At 50.1% G+C, this 13,616-nt stretch overlaps 1 protein-coding gene across 1 annotated transcript; it reads right to left on the bottom strand.

The window, feature by feature from the left end:
• Nucleotides 1–4,593: 4,593 nt before the first annotated feature.
• Nucleotides 4,594–13,108, bottom strand: IGBP1 (immunoglobulin binding protein 1). Its single transcript, XM_061598776.1, has 6 exons — nt 12,867–13,108; nt 11,947–12,258; nt 9,594–9,789; nt 8,528–8,607; nt 7,762–7,874; nt 4,594–5,044 (listed from the first exon to the last, which is right to left on the bottom strand). The coding sequence occupies exons 1-6, from the start codon at nt 13,058–13,060 to the stop codon at nt 4,902–4,904; spliced, it is 1,038 nt and encodes a 345-aa protein (XP_061454760.1). The 5' UTR covers nt 13,061–13,108; the 3' UTR covers nt 4,594–4,901.
• Between the last annotated feature and the right edge of the window lie 508 nt (nt 13,109–13,616).

The raw sequence follows: 13,616 nt of genomic DNA, 5'->3' as shown, positions 1-13,616 counted from the left end.
TAAAAATCTTGAAGACCACTGGGCCCAGGACCAAGCCATGCAGGACGCCACTCATTACCGCCCCCCAGTTTGAGAAGGAACAATTGATAAGCACTCTTTGAGTATGATTCTGTAGCCAGCTGTGGATCCACCTGATAGTTGTTCCTTCCAGCCCACATTTAGTTAGCTTGCTAATCAGAATATCATTGGGCACTTTATCAAACGCTATGCCTAAATTGAGATATATTATGTCCACAGCATTCCCATGGTTTATCAGGGAGGTGACCCAATCAAAAAAGGAGATAAGATTAGTCTGGCAGGATTTATTCTTGCATCACTGCATTGTTTTCAAGGTGCTTACAGAGCGACTGCTTTTAAATCTAATTTTCCCAGGGATTGAGGTCAGGTTGACTAGTCTGTAGTTCCAGGTTCCCCCTTTTGAAGATACGGACAACATTAGTCCTCCTCCAGCCATCTGACACCTCACCCATCCTCCTCCATTTCACAAAGATAATAGCCAGTGGTTCCTAGAGTTCTTCAATACTCTAGGATTGCAGTTTATTTATTATTTAATTTGTAACCCGCCCTTCCTCCCAGCAGGAGCCCAGGGCGGCAAACAAAGCGCTAAAAACACTTTAAAACATCATAAAAACAGATCTTAAAATACATTAAAACATGACAGTGTTAAAAACATTTAAAAAACAACAACTTTTAAAAAGGGTTAAAAACATTATTAAAAAAAAAATTAAGCAATTCTAAAACAGACGCTGACTGGGATAGGTCTCAACCTAAAAGGCTTGTTGAAAGAGGAAAGTTCATCAGGCCCTGGACTCAGTATTCCTTGACCATTTGTCTATCAATCTCAATCTGCAATCCTGCCCCTTCAGCTTCACATTTGCCAGGAGGGTCACAGACCCTTTTTTGGGAGAAGACTGAGCCAAAGTAGGAATCACGCACTTCTGCCTTTTCTTCGTCCCTGTCATCATTTTGCCATCCTCATTGAGTCGCTGAACCACCATTTCTTTTCTCTTGTCTTTTACTATGGACGTACCTGAAGAAAGCTTTTTTGTTGCTTTTAGCATCTCTCGGTAACCTCAGCTCATTCTCAGCTTTAGCCTTGACACCACCCCTGCAATTCCATATTACCTGTGTGGCCTGGCCTTCCTTCCACTTTCTGTATGTGTCCTTTTTTGTTTTCAGGTCATCTTTAAGCTTTTTGTGGAGCCACATTGGCTTCTTCTGTCTTTCCCTTTTTTCCGTTGTTCAAATTGTTTCCGTTGTGCCTTTAGAATTTCCTTTTTTAGAAACTCCCACCCATCTTGGACTCCTTTTCTCATTAGGGTCGCTAGCAACGGAACCTTACTTGCCACTGCTCTGAGTTTATTAAAATCGGTTTTCCTGAAGTCCAGGGTAGGCGTATGGCTACTCTCAGCTTTTGCTTCCTTTAAATCAAGAACTCCAGTATAACATGATCACTTTCCCCCAGAGTTCCTGTAACTGCCATTTCATCCACCAACTCACCTCTGTTGGTTAGAATCAGGTCAAGGATAGCTGATCCTCCCATTTGTAACCCTCTTCTCCCAGAGAGGATGGGCATGAACTCGGAATCTGTCATGTGTTTTGTATCTAGACACACACAGCATTCTAGGCAACCCAGTGTTGTGTCATACACGATTGCAGCACAAAAGGAAAATTTCCAGTTCCACTACCAGTAGATGGATAAGAAAGGGCATTTCCCGGGTTTATTGAACCAGGTTTACTATGAAAGGTGCCATTTGCTCAGATGGCACCATTGTTCTGCCCCAATTAAGCATTATGTTGTTTAATATACTGCTTACAGGTCAGTAGGTAGAATTCTCTTCAGGAAATCTGTTAGCAAGTGATTAGGTCTGATTGTCTGTGATCATGCCTCGAATGGCTGCCCCTGAGGAAGGCCTTTAGTTATATGTTTTGTGGTGGTTCTTTCTAGAAGGCAGACAACCTCCCTCAGGCCTGGTTCTCCTCAGCTCGGAGGGCTTGGCTGTGCATTATCTTGTCACCACGCACCCATTCCATCTACTTTGTTCAACTGAATCCTCTAATCAACTTTGTGCAGTTAAGTGTTTATTGGTTGCTGTTCAAGATTGTTCATCAATAAAAAATAGAAGATTTAAGTCATGTAAAGTGTGGCTTGGACGTGAGTTTATCTGCCTGGATAGACACACACCTCAACGTGTGTTGAGGCCAGAACAACCATAACTGGCTTTAAAAGGGGATGAGACAAATCCGGAGAGGCTCTGTGCACGCCAGTTCTCGCTCAGTCTCACACCTACCGAGGGCAAGTCACCTTTTGCCAGTTAAGATGAACAAAAATAGGAACGCAAGCCATCTGCATGGTGGGCAAATGGCTGCAGCTCTACTCAGCCCTGGAGCAGACCCGCTACCCTTTCCGCAAGATGCACCAAGAATCTTTGGTGGTGCTGCATGGTGGAGTGAGGGACGGATGGGCCAACCCCAAGTCTGGGCCCGGCAAGAGGAAGCGGGGATTGTCCCTGCTCCCCTGTTGGCTTTTGGAGGCTCAGCAGGAGACGAGAGCGACAGCCCCACCGGAATGCGGGTGAGCCAGATCCCAGGGTTGCTGAAAGTTATCAGAATGCATTTTGCAATTTTAAATAAATGGAAGACCACAAAATGGAAAGCACAGATGCAGCAAACCCTCCTCTTCCTCAGCCAAGGAGGGGCTCACTGTCTGTGAGGTGTTTGCCTTTAAGTCTGTTGTTTTTATGCTGTATAACTCATGTTAGCTACTTTGGACATTCCCACTGGAGCGGAAAGGCAGGACACAAATTGTACTATAAATAAAATGGGCAGCAATTTAAATACACAGTATTAAAATCAGTTTAAAACAATGACTGTCAAAAGAATAGGGTGGGTATGTGTACACACACAGAGAGTGAAACATCAAAGGTCAGGGAAAAGCATGCAGGGGAAACTGTGGACCGCCCCTCTGTGGAGAGGGAATTCCACAACTCAGGGGCTGCCACAGAGAATATCCAGCCCTGGACTGCCACCCCCCCCCCAAACTTCTGAAGGTGGAGGAACTATCAACAAGGCCCCTCTGCGGATTTAACACTTGGGGGAGTCTGTAGGGAAGGAGGTGGTCTGTCAGATAATTGGCCACCTGGCACAGTGGGGAGGAGAGCCTGGCTGGGAGTCCAGAGTCCGTGAGTTCAAATCCCCGCTCGTGTCTCCTGGGCGTCAAGGGCCAGCTAAAGATCACCCCACAGTGAGTGGCTCAGGGGTTACGTGCCCTGCCTCCTGTGCAGCCATGGGCAAGCGGCATAGTCCCAAGGAGCCCAGTTGCCCCCCAGCTGGCCATTGTGGACAAAGAACGGGCTGGCTTGTGCAGCTGTGGCAAGCTGAGCAGGCCCTAGCCAGCTGGGGAGGACTAGCCTCAGAGGGAGGCAATGGGAAACCCCCTTTGAATACTGCTTACCATGAAATCCCTACGCATAGGGTAGCCATAAGTCGGGATCGACTTGAAGGCAGTCCATGTCCATTTCCAAGAAATTTAGAGCTTTAATCACTAATGAAAATGTTGTATTAGGCCCGGAAATGAACTGGCAACTAACGCAGCTGAATCCAGCCTGTAATATGGACCAGATGAAATGTCGAAGTCATCTTCAAGACCAGTCACAAGTAGGGAGCACTGGAGTAATCCACTCTGTTACCAGAGCATGGAGCACTGTGGCCAAGCCATCTCTATCCAAAGGGGGCTTTGGCAAATGAAACAGCTAGATCTGTTAATAGATACCCCCAGCCGAGGCCACCTGAGCTTCCAGTAACAGTGCTGGAACCAGAAGTACCCTAAGCAACAGACCTGTCCAGAAAAGGCCGCCTGCCTGCCTGCCTTCCTTCCTTCATTTATTTATTTAGGCAGGCCGCCTTCTCACTCAAACCCTGGAACACAGAACCCCTCTGTCTTTTCAGGATTTAGCTTCAATGCCAATTCTAAAGATTTATACAAACACCTAGTGTGGTTATTATGCCCTCTGCTTTCAACGCACTAACATTCAGGGTGAACGTGTGTGATTATTTTAAGCTAGACGAGAGTCACAACACAGGTGGAATTTTCCTCCTCAGCACCAAGGTGGCAAGATGATCTTGCAAAGGTCCAGCTTCCACATTACAAAAAGAAACCGCTAAACACCTTGCTTCACCAGATGTGAATTTGCAAGGTAGAGGGCAACATAACAGGCACTTACTGGAAGGTGAAAAGAAAAAGGATTCTTTCTTTTTCAAAATTCTAGAACCAGCACGAGTGACTTGCTGTAAGAGCAGGCCAAATCAAAGAACCCTTTTGCTCACAGAACACATCATTACAAAGGGACTCCTGGGCCCCAGACGGACCTTGGTCTGATCCAGCCCAGCTGCTGCTATGTTCTTAAGATGGTAATCCCTTCGCGGCAGAACATTTTATACCACCGATATGAGGGAGGAAGGGAACTATTTCACCTCAGAAATGGTTCTGGGAGCTGGCGCTTAGCCTTGCTTCTCCACCTGCACCAAAACCGTTAAGGAATCATCTGACTTGTAAGCTCCGCCCATGTCAGGAAGAGACGACGCCAAGCTGGATGAACTGACAATGGCATTTATTTTTAAAGAAAGAATAAGTTACAGTACTTCTAAATTGACATCCATTCAGCTCACCGGGAACGACTTTAGGAAAGGGGGATGTCATGTCCCCCACAGGGGTCTCCTGCGCGGGAGGAAGCCTCAGCCACTTCTGGACTCCTGATACTGCCCAAATGTGGCCTGACAACGCAGAACAAACAGCCTCGCCCTGTTCACCTTTCAAAAGGGAGAGTACATGGTGTGGGCAGCTTATTTAACCAAATGTTATGGAGGGTCTCTGGGCTGCAGGCTCACCTCTGGGATGCCCATCAGCCCATGTTCTTCCGGTTGCCATAACCCCTGGGGTGCAGGTCCTTCCACTCGTCCCATTCCCGGGCTTTCCACACGGCTTCATCTTCCTCCTCTTCCTCCTCTTTCGTTCCTTCCTCTTCCTTCTGCCGCTCTTCCGTACCTGTCACAGGGAAAAAGCAAGAGTTTTGCTGAGATCACAGCTGTCCTGAATACATCGGATCAAGAACACCAATTCATAAAAATGCAGGGTGGAATGTCCTGGCACCACCTGGACATGCCTTTGCCTCCCCCAGGGATCCAGAGCAAGGAGTGACTGCGGCACCTTGGAGGGGAAGAAGCAATGCCTGTCTCAGCACCAAGAGGAGCCAAAGCAAGAGGCCGCGAATGTTGGCAGGGCTAGGTGGCCAGCAACTCCACACCAGGAGGCCACCGAGGATCATCTGGCGGCTACATCTGTGGGCCACCCAGGAAAATAATCTCTCAGATGTGTCACACGCATTCTCCTATTTCTTCTACTTGTACCCTGCACTCGTGTTCAGCTAGTTAATCAAGGCAACTCGGAATAACTTACAGGAAAACAACATTCACAAGCAAAACTTCCCTAAAAACGTTAGTGCCGTTTTAACCCAAACTGTGCCATTTAAAAGCCAACAAAACCTTATGGCCGCAGCAGCAGGAGGAAAAATGTCTGATTTCGGCTGAACATCAGGGAAAACTTCCTCACAGAGTGGTATGACAATGGGACCAATGACCTCGGGAGGTGGTGGGCTCTCCAACCCTGGAAGAATTCAAGAGGCTGCTGGAGAGCCACCTGTCGGGGACTGTTTAAGCTGGATTCCTGCATTGAGCAGGGGTTGGACTTGATGACCTTACAAGCCCTTTCCAACTCTACTGTTCCATGATTCTATGATGTATTTCTGGAAATTCTCACCCTCGTGTTCCCTAGGGAAGCTTCCTACCATAAATTCACATTATAAGAAAGGTTGCCTCCCTCAGCTCACTTCAAGACCTAGGTCCAGTTCAGACACAACAGGGCAGCACAGCTTGTATCAAGCAGAGTTTCTACTTCCAGGCACCCAACAGGTAAAACATAGTTTTAGGGCTTGTGTGATTGTCTTTTCCATCTGCTCAGGACTCAGCTTCAAAAGTTTACTCATGTCTCCATGAGGCACATCAAGATCCTAACTGCCATTTGTCAAATATCTGGAAAACCAGAGGCCATGGCAAGCACATGAGCGTGTGTATGAGTCGTGATTCAAAACCAGGTTCAACACTAGATTATCATCCCAAAATGCACTGTAGTTAGTGAGCCACCTCAGGTTCAGACATGACATAAAGCCACGTTTGAGCTAAATGTCATGGAGGACTGTCTACCATGACTGTCCCAGCCCAGGGCCGTGGAGCCAGACACTGACACTGGGTCCTTCAGTATGCTCGGGTCAAGAGGCCCTTGCCCTGAAAGTAGGCAGGCAGCAGTGGAAACCAATGGGCATAAGCAGCTGTGGCGTGGGAATTCAGTTCTCCCTCTCAAAGCAAGTCTGCACTCGCTCGCTTGTGACACCATGAATCATATATTCCATTTCCTTCCAAGGCCAAAGCAAGGTCTAGCCGATGCCAACAAGGCCTAAACTACTCAACACTGCCCCGCGAGATTTAAGTGCTCCCAGTCAATTATCTGCGCATAAAACCAGGTCCACAAAGGACACTGTGAGCCCACAGTTCTTGGTCCTTCACCTCACAGGCTCCGCAGAGGAAGAAAACGCCAAAGCTTGAGCCTGTACCCCTTCCACCCACAAGGGGTGCAAAGTATTTTTGGGTGTCCAGGGAGAGGGCAGAATATGCCAAAATGAGATCTGACACACGCAATTCACTTCTTCTTCCCTGCCCTGAGTGGGGGGAGCTTAAGTCAAAACGTTGGTCAGTTGATCAAGCCATCAGTTTCCCAGGCTTTGTCCTTGAGCATCAACACAGACCTCCTCTAGCTCTCCCTAACAGGGATGGCGGTCTCTCTCTCTCTCTCTCCTCCTGCTCCTGGGCTACCTCTCTCCCCACAGAGAAGACACATGATGGGAAGGGGGGAGAAGAGAATCCATTTGTACGTCGATTCCTTTAGAATAAATTCCTGCTGTCAGGGACTCTGAGGCCTGAACCGAGCCTAGCAAGTCACCAGGTCATCTCCACGTCCACGCCTCACAGCTCCAGAAACAGCAGGGAACAGAGACCTGGGGTTGGCAACCAAGATGAAGCCTTGGATTGTCCAGCCCTGGGATAAATACTGGCAGGTACCTGACCCTACTGTCCTTTCCAGGCCAAGATCACAGGCCCATTTGCACTGCAGGCTCCAGCTTCCTTTGGCAACCCACAGCCCTGGATGGGGCATGACCCCCAATGGCATGAAGCCCACGGGAGTGCAGGGGTCTGGATAGCAGCAGCCGCTGGGTCCCGAGTCTGGAGATGGAAGACTAAGTACGCAATGCCGGGAATTCAGAATGAGAACATTCCATCATGAAGAGTGACCGACCGGAATCTGGGTTCTCACAAGCAGGGCTATCAGTCTTTCAGCCCAGGATCTGGCGGACAGAGGGATGCGGCCTTTGTATACATACCCATTCACAAATTTGCAAAAGCCACCCAGGCCTCCAGTCATCATCACATAAGTGGTGCTGCTTCCGCCACACACTGTGCGATTTATACGTGAGGGCTGAGGGCAGGTGTGGCAGGGAAGGGGACCCAGGGTCCAGCCAGGAGAGGGTTAACCCTGAAAAAGCCACTTAGCTAAGATCAGGCAGAGACAGGGGTGTTTCCAACACTAGCCCCTCTGGTTAGACTTGATGCATATACATCCACCTTCCCACACACACACTGCCCCACAAATACCTGAAGCTGCTTGTGGAATGCCCTGATCCGGTAAGGCTCCTTGCTTCCGGTGCTGCTCATACCAGTCATCCACTGTCATGGTTGCGAGGCTGGGGTAGCCAGCACCAAACACCCTACAAGGAAGAAAGGTAGAAAGATGCATTATTTACTGAAAATATTCATAAGCTGCTTTTTGGGGTCAAATCTCCTCAAGATGATTTCCAACACTCCTACAACTACTACAAAGACTCAAAATACAAAAGCAAGAACCAACTTAAAACACCCTAGCCATAAAAATAAAGTTAGAAGGGCCAATAGTAACATTAACAACACTGTAGTCCGGTAAGACCCATAAATCCACACAAAACGGCTAAAACTATCGCAGCCACAAAATGCAGCGGAACCATAAAATTCTTTTTCATGAGAAAGTGATTTTAAACGAACAGGGCTTTGAAGCAAGCGATACAGACCTATCCACGGACCTGAAGTTGGAGTCTTGCGTAGGTGCAGGGCCTCCCTATCCCTCATACTCACTATCCTAACTGTTTCCACAGGGCAGGCATACCAGGCGGGGTCTCTGAAGCTGATCCCAAGGAGCAAGCAGGTTAACATAGGTGAAGGTGGGTCCTTCAAACTGTTTCGGGCTTTAAATGGTCAAAATATCATGCAAGCGCAAGAGGGCCGCAGGGCACAATTCAGCCCCCAGAGAGACTGTCTGCAACAGCAGCAGCCCACAGCCAGAAGACGACCCCCTGATCCCAGCTCCTCCCTTCCCAGAAGAACATACTTTGCCTGGGCAGCATCCCGCGTAAGGATGAAGGGCTTCAATGGAGGCCGGCATCGACCGGGAGGCCGCGTGGCTGAACCCTGGAGAGGACAAACAGGAAGAGGAGGATCTTTCTGGACCTGTTAAAGAACTCACACTTGCAGACACAAACACACTGCAGGAAACATGCAGCCAGCGAGGGGTGTGTGAGTGTTACAGTTTTGCCCCTCAGTTAACTGCATGCCCCCATTCCCCACCCCAGCATGTGATCACCACCCACAGATAGGGATATATTCTGCTGTCCAAAGAAAGAAAATCCACATCTAATTTCTTGGCATACCTTGTATTTCCCTAACTGGTATAACTGACTGAATCCCAGTTCTCTCTCTCCCCCCACCCAGCCGTATCGCATTTCCCCTCACATCCCCAAGAGAGGCCACTGCTCTGAGGCACAGCGTCCAGTGTTCAACGCTGCTGAGGTGCTTCACCATCCCTTTTGTCCTTCTCCTAATGGCCGTCTCAGGGTAACTCTTGCTCTCCTTTCACAGAAGCCCAGTAAGAGAGGAGCTTTATCTCCTCGGCTGGGGCCCATCAGCGAGCAGGCCACAGAACCCCCATTAGAAAGATGCAGCAGAACTCAGGCAGTCTTCTCCACCGTTGCATCCACCCCCATCATCCCTGACCACTGGCCAAACTTGCTGGGGATGACAGCGGCTGCAGGGCAGCAACATGTGCAGACCCAAAGTCCCTTGGAGGCCTCTTGTCACACAGAATGGTGAATTTGTTCCTAGACTGTGCAGAATGCAGGTGGTGGAATCTACAACTGAGTATTCTCCCCCACTCGGAAAAGAAAATCAGGAAACCTACCTACGCATGCGCAGAACTCACACGTCAAAGCGTGTGGTCTGAGGGGGGGGCAGAGGAGTTCTAGCCGAGAGTTACCCCCAACACGCCCCCTTGCCACATGCAGGGTTCCCATCTCCACTACCAACGGGGACCATTCAGACGCTGCCTACCACTCGTAGGCTGACGCGGTTTCAGCAGAGAACCCTCTCTGGTCCAGCAAGGCCCCTCACGACTCTCTCACCTTCTTCAGAGCATCCCGCCGACTGAGGATTGCTACTTCTTGATCAATGCTCTCGATCTCCTCCAGACCTGTGCTGATCCACTTCTTGATTTGCAGCAAGTAGAACTCCCGTATTTGTTCCTCCTCTGCCTGGCCGCGATCGATGAAGGTCTTCAAAGAAGCAAGCTGGTTTTCGACCTCCTTCTTCTGTTTGTATCTGTTGTGGGGAGGAGAAGAAATGAAAACGGGGAGGCAGCTCTCACACTGCCCGGCCTTCACACCTGGGGCCATCTGAAGTAAGCAAGCCAAATGCATTAGGATGCATTACCACGAGCGTTACGCCAACGAAACAATGCAGATCGATGCAAGGAAGGTGGGAGCCACCTGTCTTCTCCCACAATCTTCCAGGGTACGTTCTGCTGCTGCTTTATTTCATTATTTATTATCTATCACCTTTCACACAAGCGTCTCAAGACAACGTGCAATAAAATAGCTAAAACCCAGTTTAAAAACAACACAGAAACAGCAGATATAGTTTAAAAACAGAAACAACAACAACAAGGACCAAGCGGTCCGAGCATATAACACCTGTTCTGGCCCGCTTGCACTGGCTGCCAATACGTTTCCGGGCCAGATTCAAAGTGTTGGTATTAACCTATAAAGCCTTATACGGTGCGGGACCACGATACATTGCGGAACGCCTCTTCCGATATGAACCGGCCCGTGCACTACGTTCTGCTACGAAGGCCCTCCTCCGGGTTCCAACTCACAGGGAGGCCCGGAGGGTGATGACAAGATCTAGGGCCTTCTCAGTGGTGGCCCCCGAACTATGGAACAGTCTCCCCGAGGAAGTGCGCCTGGCGCCGACTCTGCTTTCTTTTCGGCGCCAGGTTAAAACCTTCTTATTCTCTGAAGCATTTTAATTTAAATTGATTTAATTTTAAAAATGTTACTGTATTGATTTTAGATTGCATTATTTTGTATTATATTGTGTCATTTATTGTATTTCCTATGTTATTGTATTTCTATGTTCACCGCCCAGAGAGCTATTGCTAGTCGGGCGGTATATAAATTTAATAAATAAATAAATAAATAAACAAACAAACAAAACCAAATACAAAATCGACACTCATGGCCCAGATCTAGTGGCCCAGCTGGGACAGTCACCAAGAACAAAGATGCCTTCAATTGTTTCCAGACGGTGCAGATAGTGAGCGGCTGATGTATTTTGGCAGGACTGCGATTCCACAGAGAAGGGCAACCACACTGAAAGTCGCACTCCGAGTTACTCTGAGATCTTTGGAACTCGAAGGAGAAGCTCTCCCACAGACCGCAGTGACCCACTGGGTATACAGGGCATAAGACGGTTCCTCAGGTAACCTGGACCCGAGTTGTACAGGGCCCTGTATGTTAGTACCAAAACCTTGAATGTGGGCTGGTAGCAAACTGACAGCATGTACAAATCCCACAAGCAAGCTGTTATATGCCGGTGGCACTTTGACCTCACAAGTAACCTAGCCATTGTGTTCTGCACCAGCAGCAGCTTCTGCACCAACCTCAAGGGTAGCCCCACCTAGAGTACATTGCAGTAATCCAATTGTGAGCTCACCAAAGCACAGACAATTGTAATCAAGGTATCCTTATTCAGGAATGCCCACAGCTGTCTTACTGACCAAAGGTGGTAAAAGGTACTCTCAGCCACTGAGGACACCTGAACCAGAAAGAAAATCCAGAAGATTAAGGTTGCAATCCAATACAGTAGGGCCCCACTTTTTGACATTCCGCTAATACGAAGGTGCCAGCTGGGCGATCAGCTGCAGTGCAGGGAGCTCCAGCCGCCGCGCTCCAGCTGATCGCTGTCAGCTGGAGTGCGGTGGCTGGAATACAGTAGGGTCCCACTTTCCTGTGGTTTTCGCTTTTCGCTGGGGGCCTGGAACATAACCTGCCGTATGAATGGGGCCCTACTGTACGCACTTACCTGGGAGTAAGTCCCATTGAACCCAATGGAGCTTACTTCTGAGTAGACATGTATTGGCTTGCAGCCTAAGCTATGCCACAAAAACTCTGTAACCCAGAGTAGTATCTTCCTCACACAACATTACCACCCGGGGATCACTAATACAGATAACCATAAACCCAAATGGAAAAAGTGAGAAAGTTTTACTTCTTGGTAAAGCCCCCACCCTTTATCACAGACAACAATGTGTAGCAGAAAAAGAAACAGATAGCCCGGTATTACTACATGATAAATTTGTCCACGCTTGAGTAGAGCTGTGGCAAAGTTCTTGGCCTTCCTTGAAAAATGGGTGGCTATTTATGTCATCCATTATCTAGACGGGCCTGTAGAGCCAAACCCCAAGGCCTGCCTCCTCACCTTTCAATTTTTGCCTGCCTATTTGATGCCATGGCAATGAGAGTGGCCTGATCAGATGCTGGCGCAGCGTCCCATGAGCTCCCAGCAGACTCACTCTCCTCCCTGCTGCTCGGCTCCCGAGGGAGTTCAAACTGGCCAATCCCATAGTCTTTGCAGATTTGCAAGAAATTCATGAAACAGGCTCGTGCCCTCTCCACATGCTCCAGTCGCTTGTCAGGATTGACCTGCTTCAAGATGAGGGCCGCCAATAGAGCAGGTACCAGCATGAATTTCAGGTCAGCTGACGCAATCTCTTCCAGCTCTTCATTTCGGCTGAAAGCAGAGAAAGGAATGAGATCTGCTACAATCAAAGCAAGACAATTTACAGAAAACATTGAATTCTGCAACTTCTGTATGTTATGAACATTATATTTACAAACATTTGTTTAATTTGCAAAAAAGCACAACAAAGAGCTACTGCATGAAGCTGTTGCTCTGGAGTGGCAGCAACATATGTATGTGGCTGCTGTCACTTGTGGGTTGAATTGGCACAATGGATATTTATCATACTACAATGTCACGGTGCCTGCATTGTCAACACATTTCCCCCTGACCGGCCACTGTTAATAAGGTAATTATCACTGCGAATATTTTTCTTGCATTTTGTTTCCTTCTGACGCCAGTTTACAACCTCAACCTCACGTGTGCGTGCGTGTGTATACACATATATATCCCTTCGCCGAGGGAAACCGGCGCCGCCCCGCTGTTTGTCCCAGGCCCCGCGGCTCTGAGGAGAGATAGACTGCCCCCGGGCATGGAGGCTCCATGAGCCCTCAGGAGGATCCCGGGCCCCGCGCCGAAGGAAAGCTGCGCCCCAAAAGGGGAGGGGCGGGAGCACAGGGGGCTCTCTGCACATGCTCTACGGCATCCCCGCCCGGCACCTGAAGAGCTGGAGCTCGGCGACGGCGCAGGCTGCGCGCTCCAGGAGGGCAACGCCGCGCTGGACCTTGCGCTGCACGGCGGGCGCCCCCGAGGAGGGCTCCGCGCCGCTCTCCACCTCTTCTAGGAGCCGCCAGCCAGACTCGAGCAGCTCCGAGAGCCGCACCGGCTCTTCCGTCGCCGCGCAGGCCGCCATGCTGGGAGGCGCTCTGCCGCCGGAAGCGGAAGCGCCGCCGCCGCTCGGGCGCCGAAGACTGCGGCTCCATCTTGGCCAAGGGCAAGCCGCGCAGGGCGCGCGTGACAGCGTTGGGCGCCATCTTGTGCCGGCCTCCCTCCCGGGAGCGGGCGGCCCCTTCGCGCGGGGGGCGGGGCCTCGGTCTTCACCCCCGCCCCCTTCGGGCACCCTGCGGCGGCTGCGCGCCGCTCCCCCGGCAAGGGGGGGAAGGGGGTCCACACTGCAGGGCTGGCGTGCGGAACTCTCCTCTGGCAGCATCGTCCGCGGGCCGGGCCAGGCGTTGCGTGGCTGGGAGGCGTCCCTCGACCCACCGCCCTCCTCGGCTGCCAGGAAGGGCCTCCATTCCCCCCGAGTGCCCAGCAGCAGCGCCCGGCCCCCTTAAGAACATAAGAAGAGCCTGCTGGATCAGGCCAGTGGCCCATCTAGTCCAGCATCCTGTTCTCACAGTGGCCAACCAGGTGCCTGGGGGAAGCCCGCAAGCAGGACCCGAGTGCAAGAACACTCTCCCCTCCTGAGG

Source organism: Rhineura floridana, chromosome 16, assembly GCF_030035675.1.
Source record: "Rhineura floridana isolate rRhiFlo1 chromosome 16, rRhiFlo1.hap2, whole genome shotgun sequence".
NCBI classification, from domain to species: Eukaryota; Metazoa; Chordata; class Lepidosauria; order Squamata; family Rhineuridae; genus Rhineura; species Rhineura floridana.
The sequence above is the reverse complement of the archived record's forward strand: the minus strand, read 5'-3'. Positions and strand labels throughout refer to the sequence as shown.

What these genes read in the sequence shown, in the direction of transcription:
- IGBP1 (XM_061598776.1), bottom strand. Translation starts at nt 13,060, where the DNA reads ATGGCGGCCTGCGCGGCGACGGAAGAGCCGGTGCGGCTCTCGGAGCTG. An exon ending in GCCGAGCTCCAGCTCTTCAG is followed by an intron (nt 12,259 to 12,866) that starts GTGCCGGGCGGG and finishes CTCTGCTTTCAG; the next exon opens with CCGAAATGAAGAGCTGGAAG. An exon ending in GGCGGGATGCTCTGAAGAAG is followed by an intron (nt 8,608 to 9,593) that starts GTGAGAGAGTCG and finishes TGTCCTCTCCAG; the next exon opens with GGTTCAGCCACGCGGCCTCC.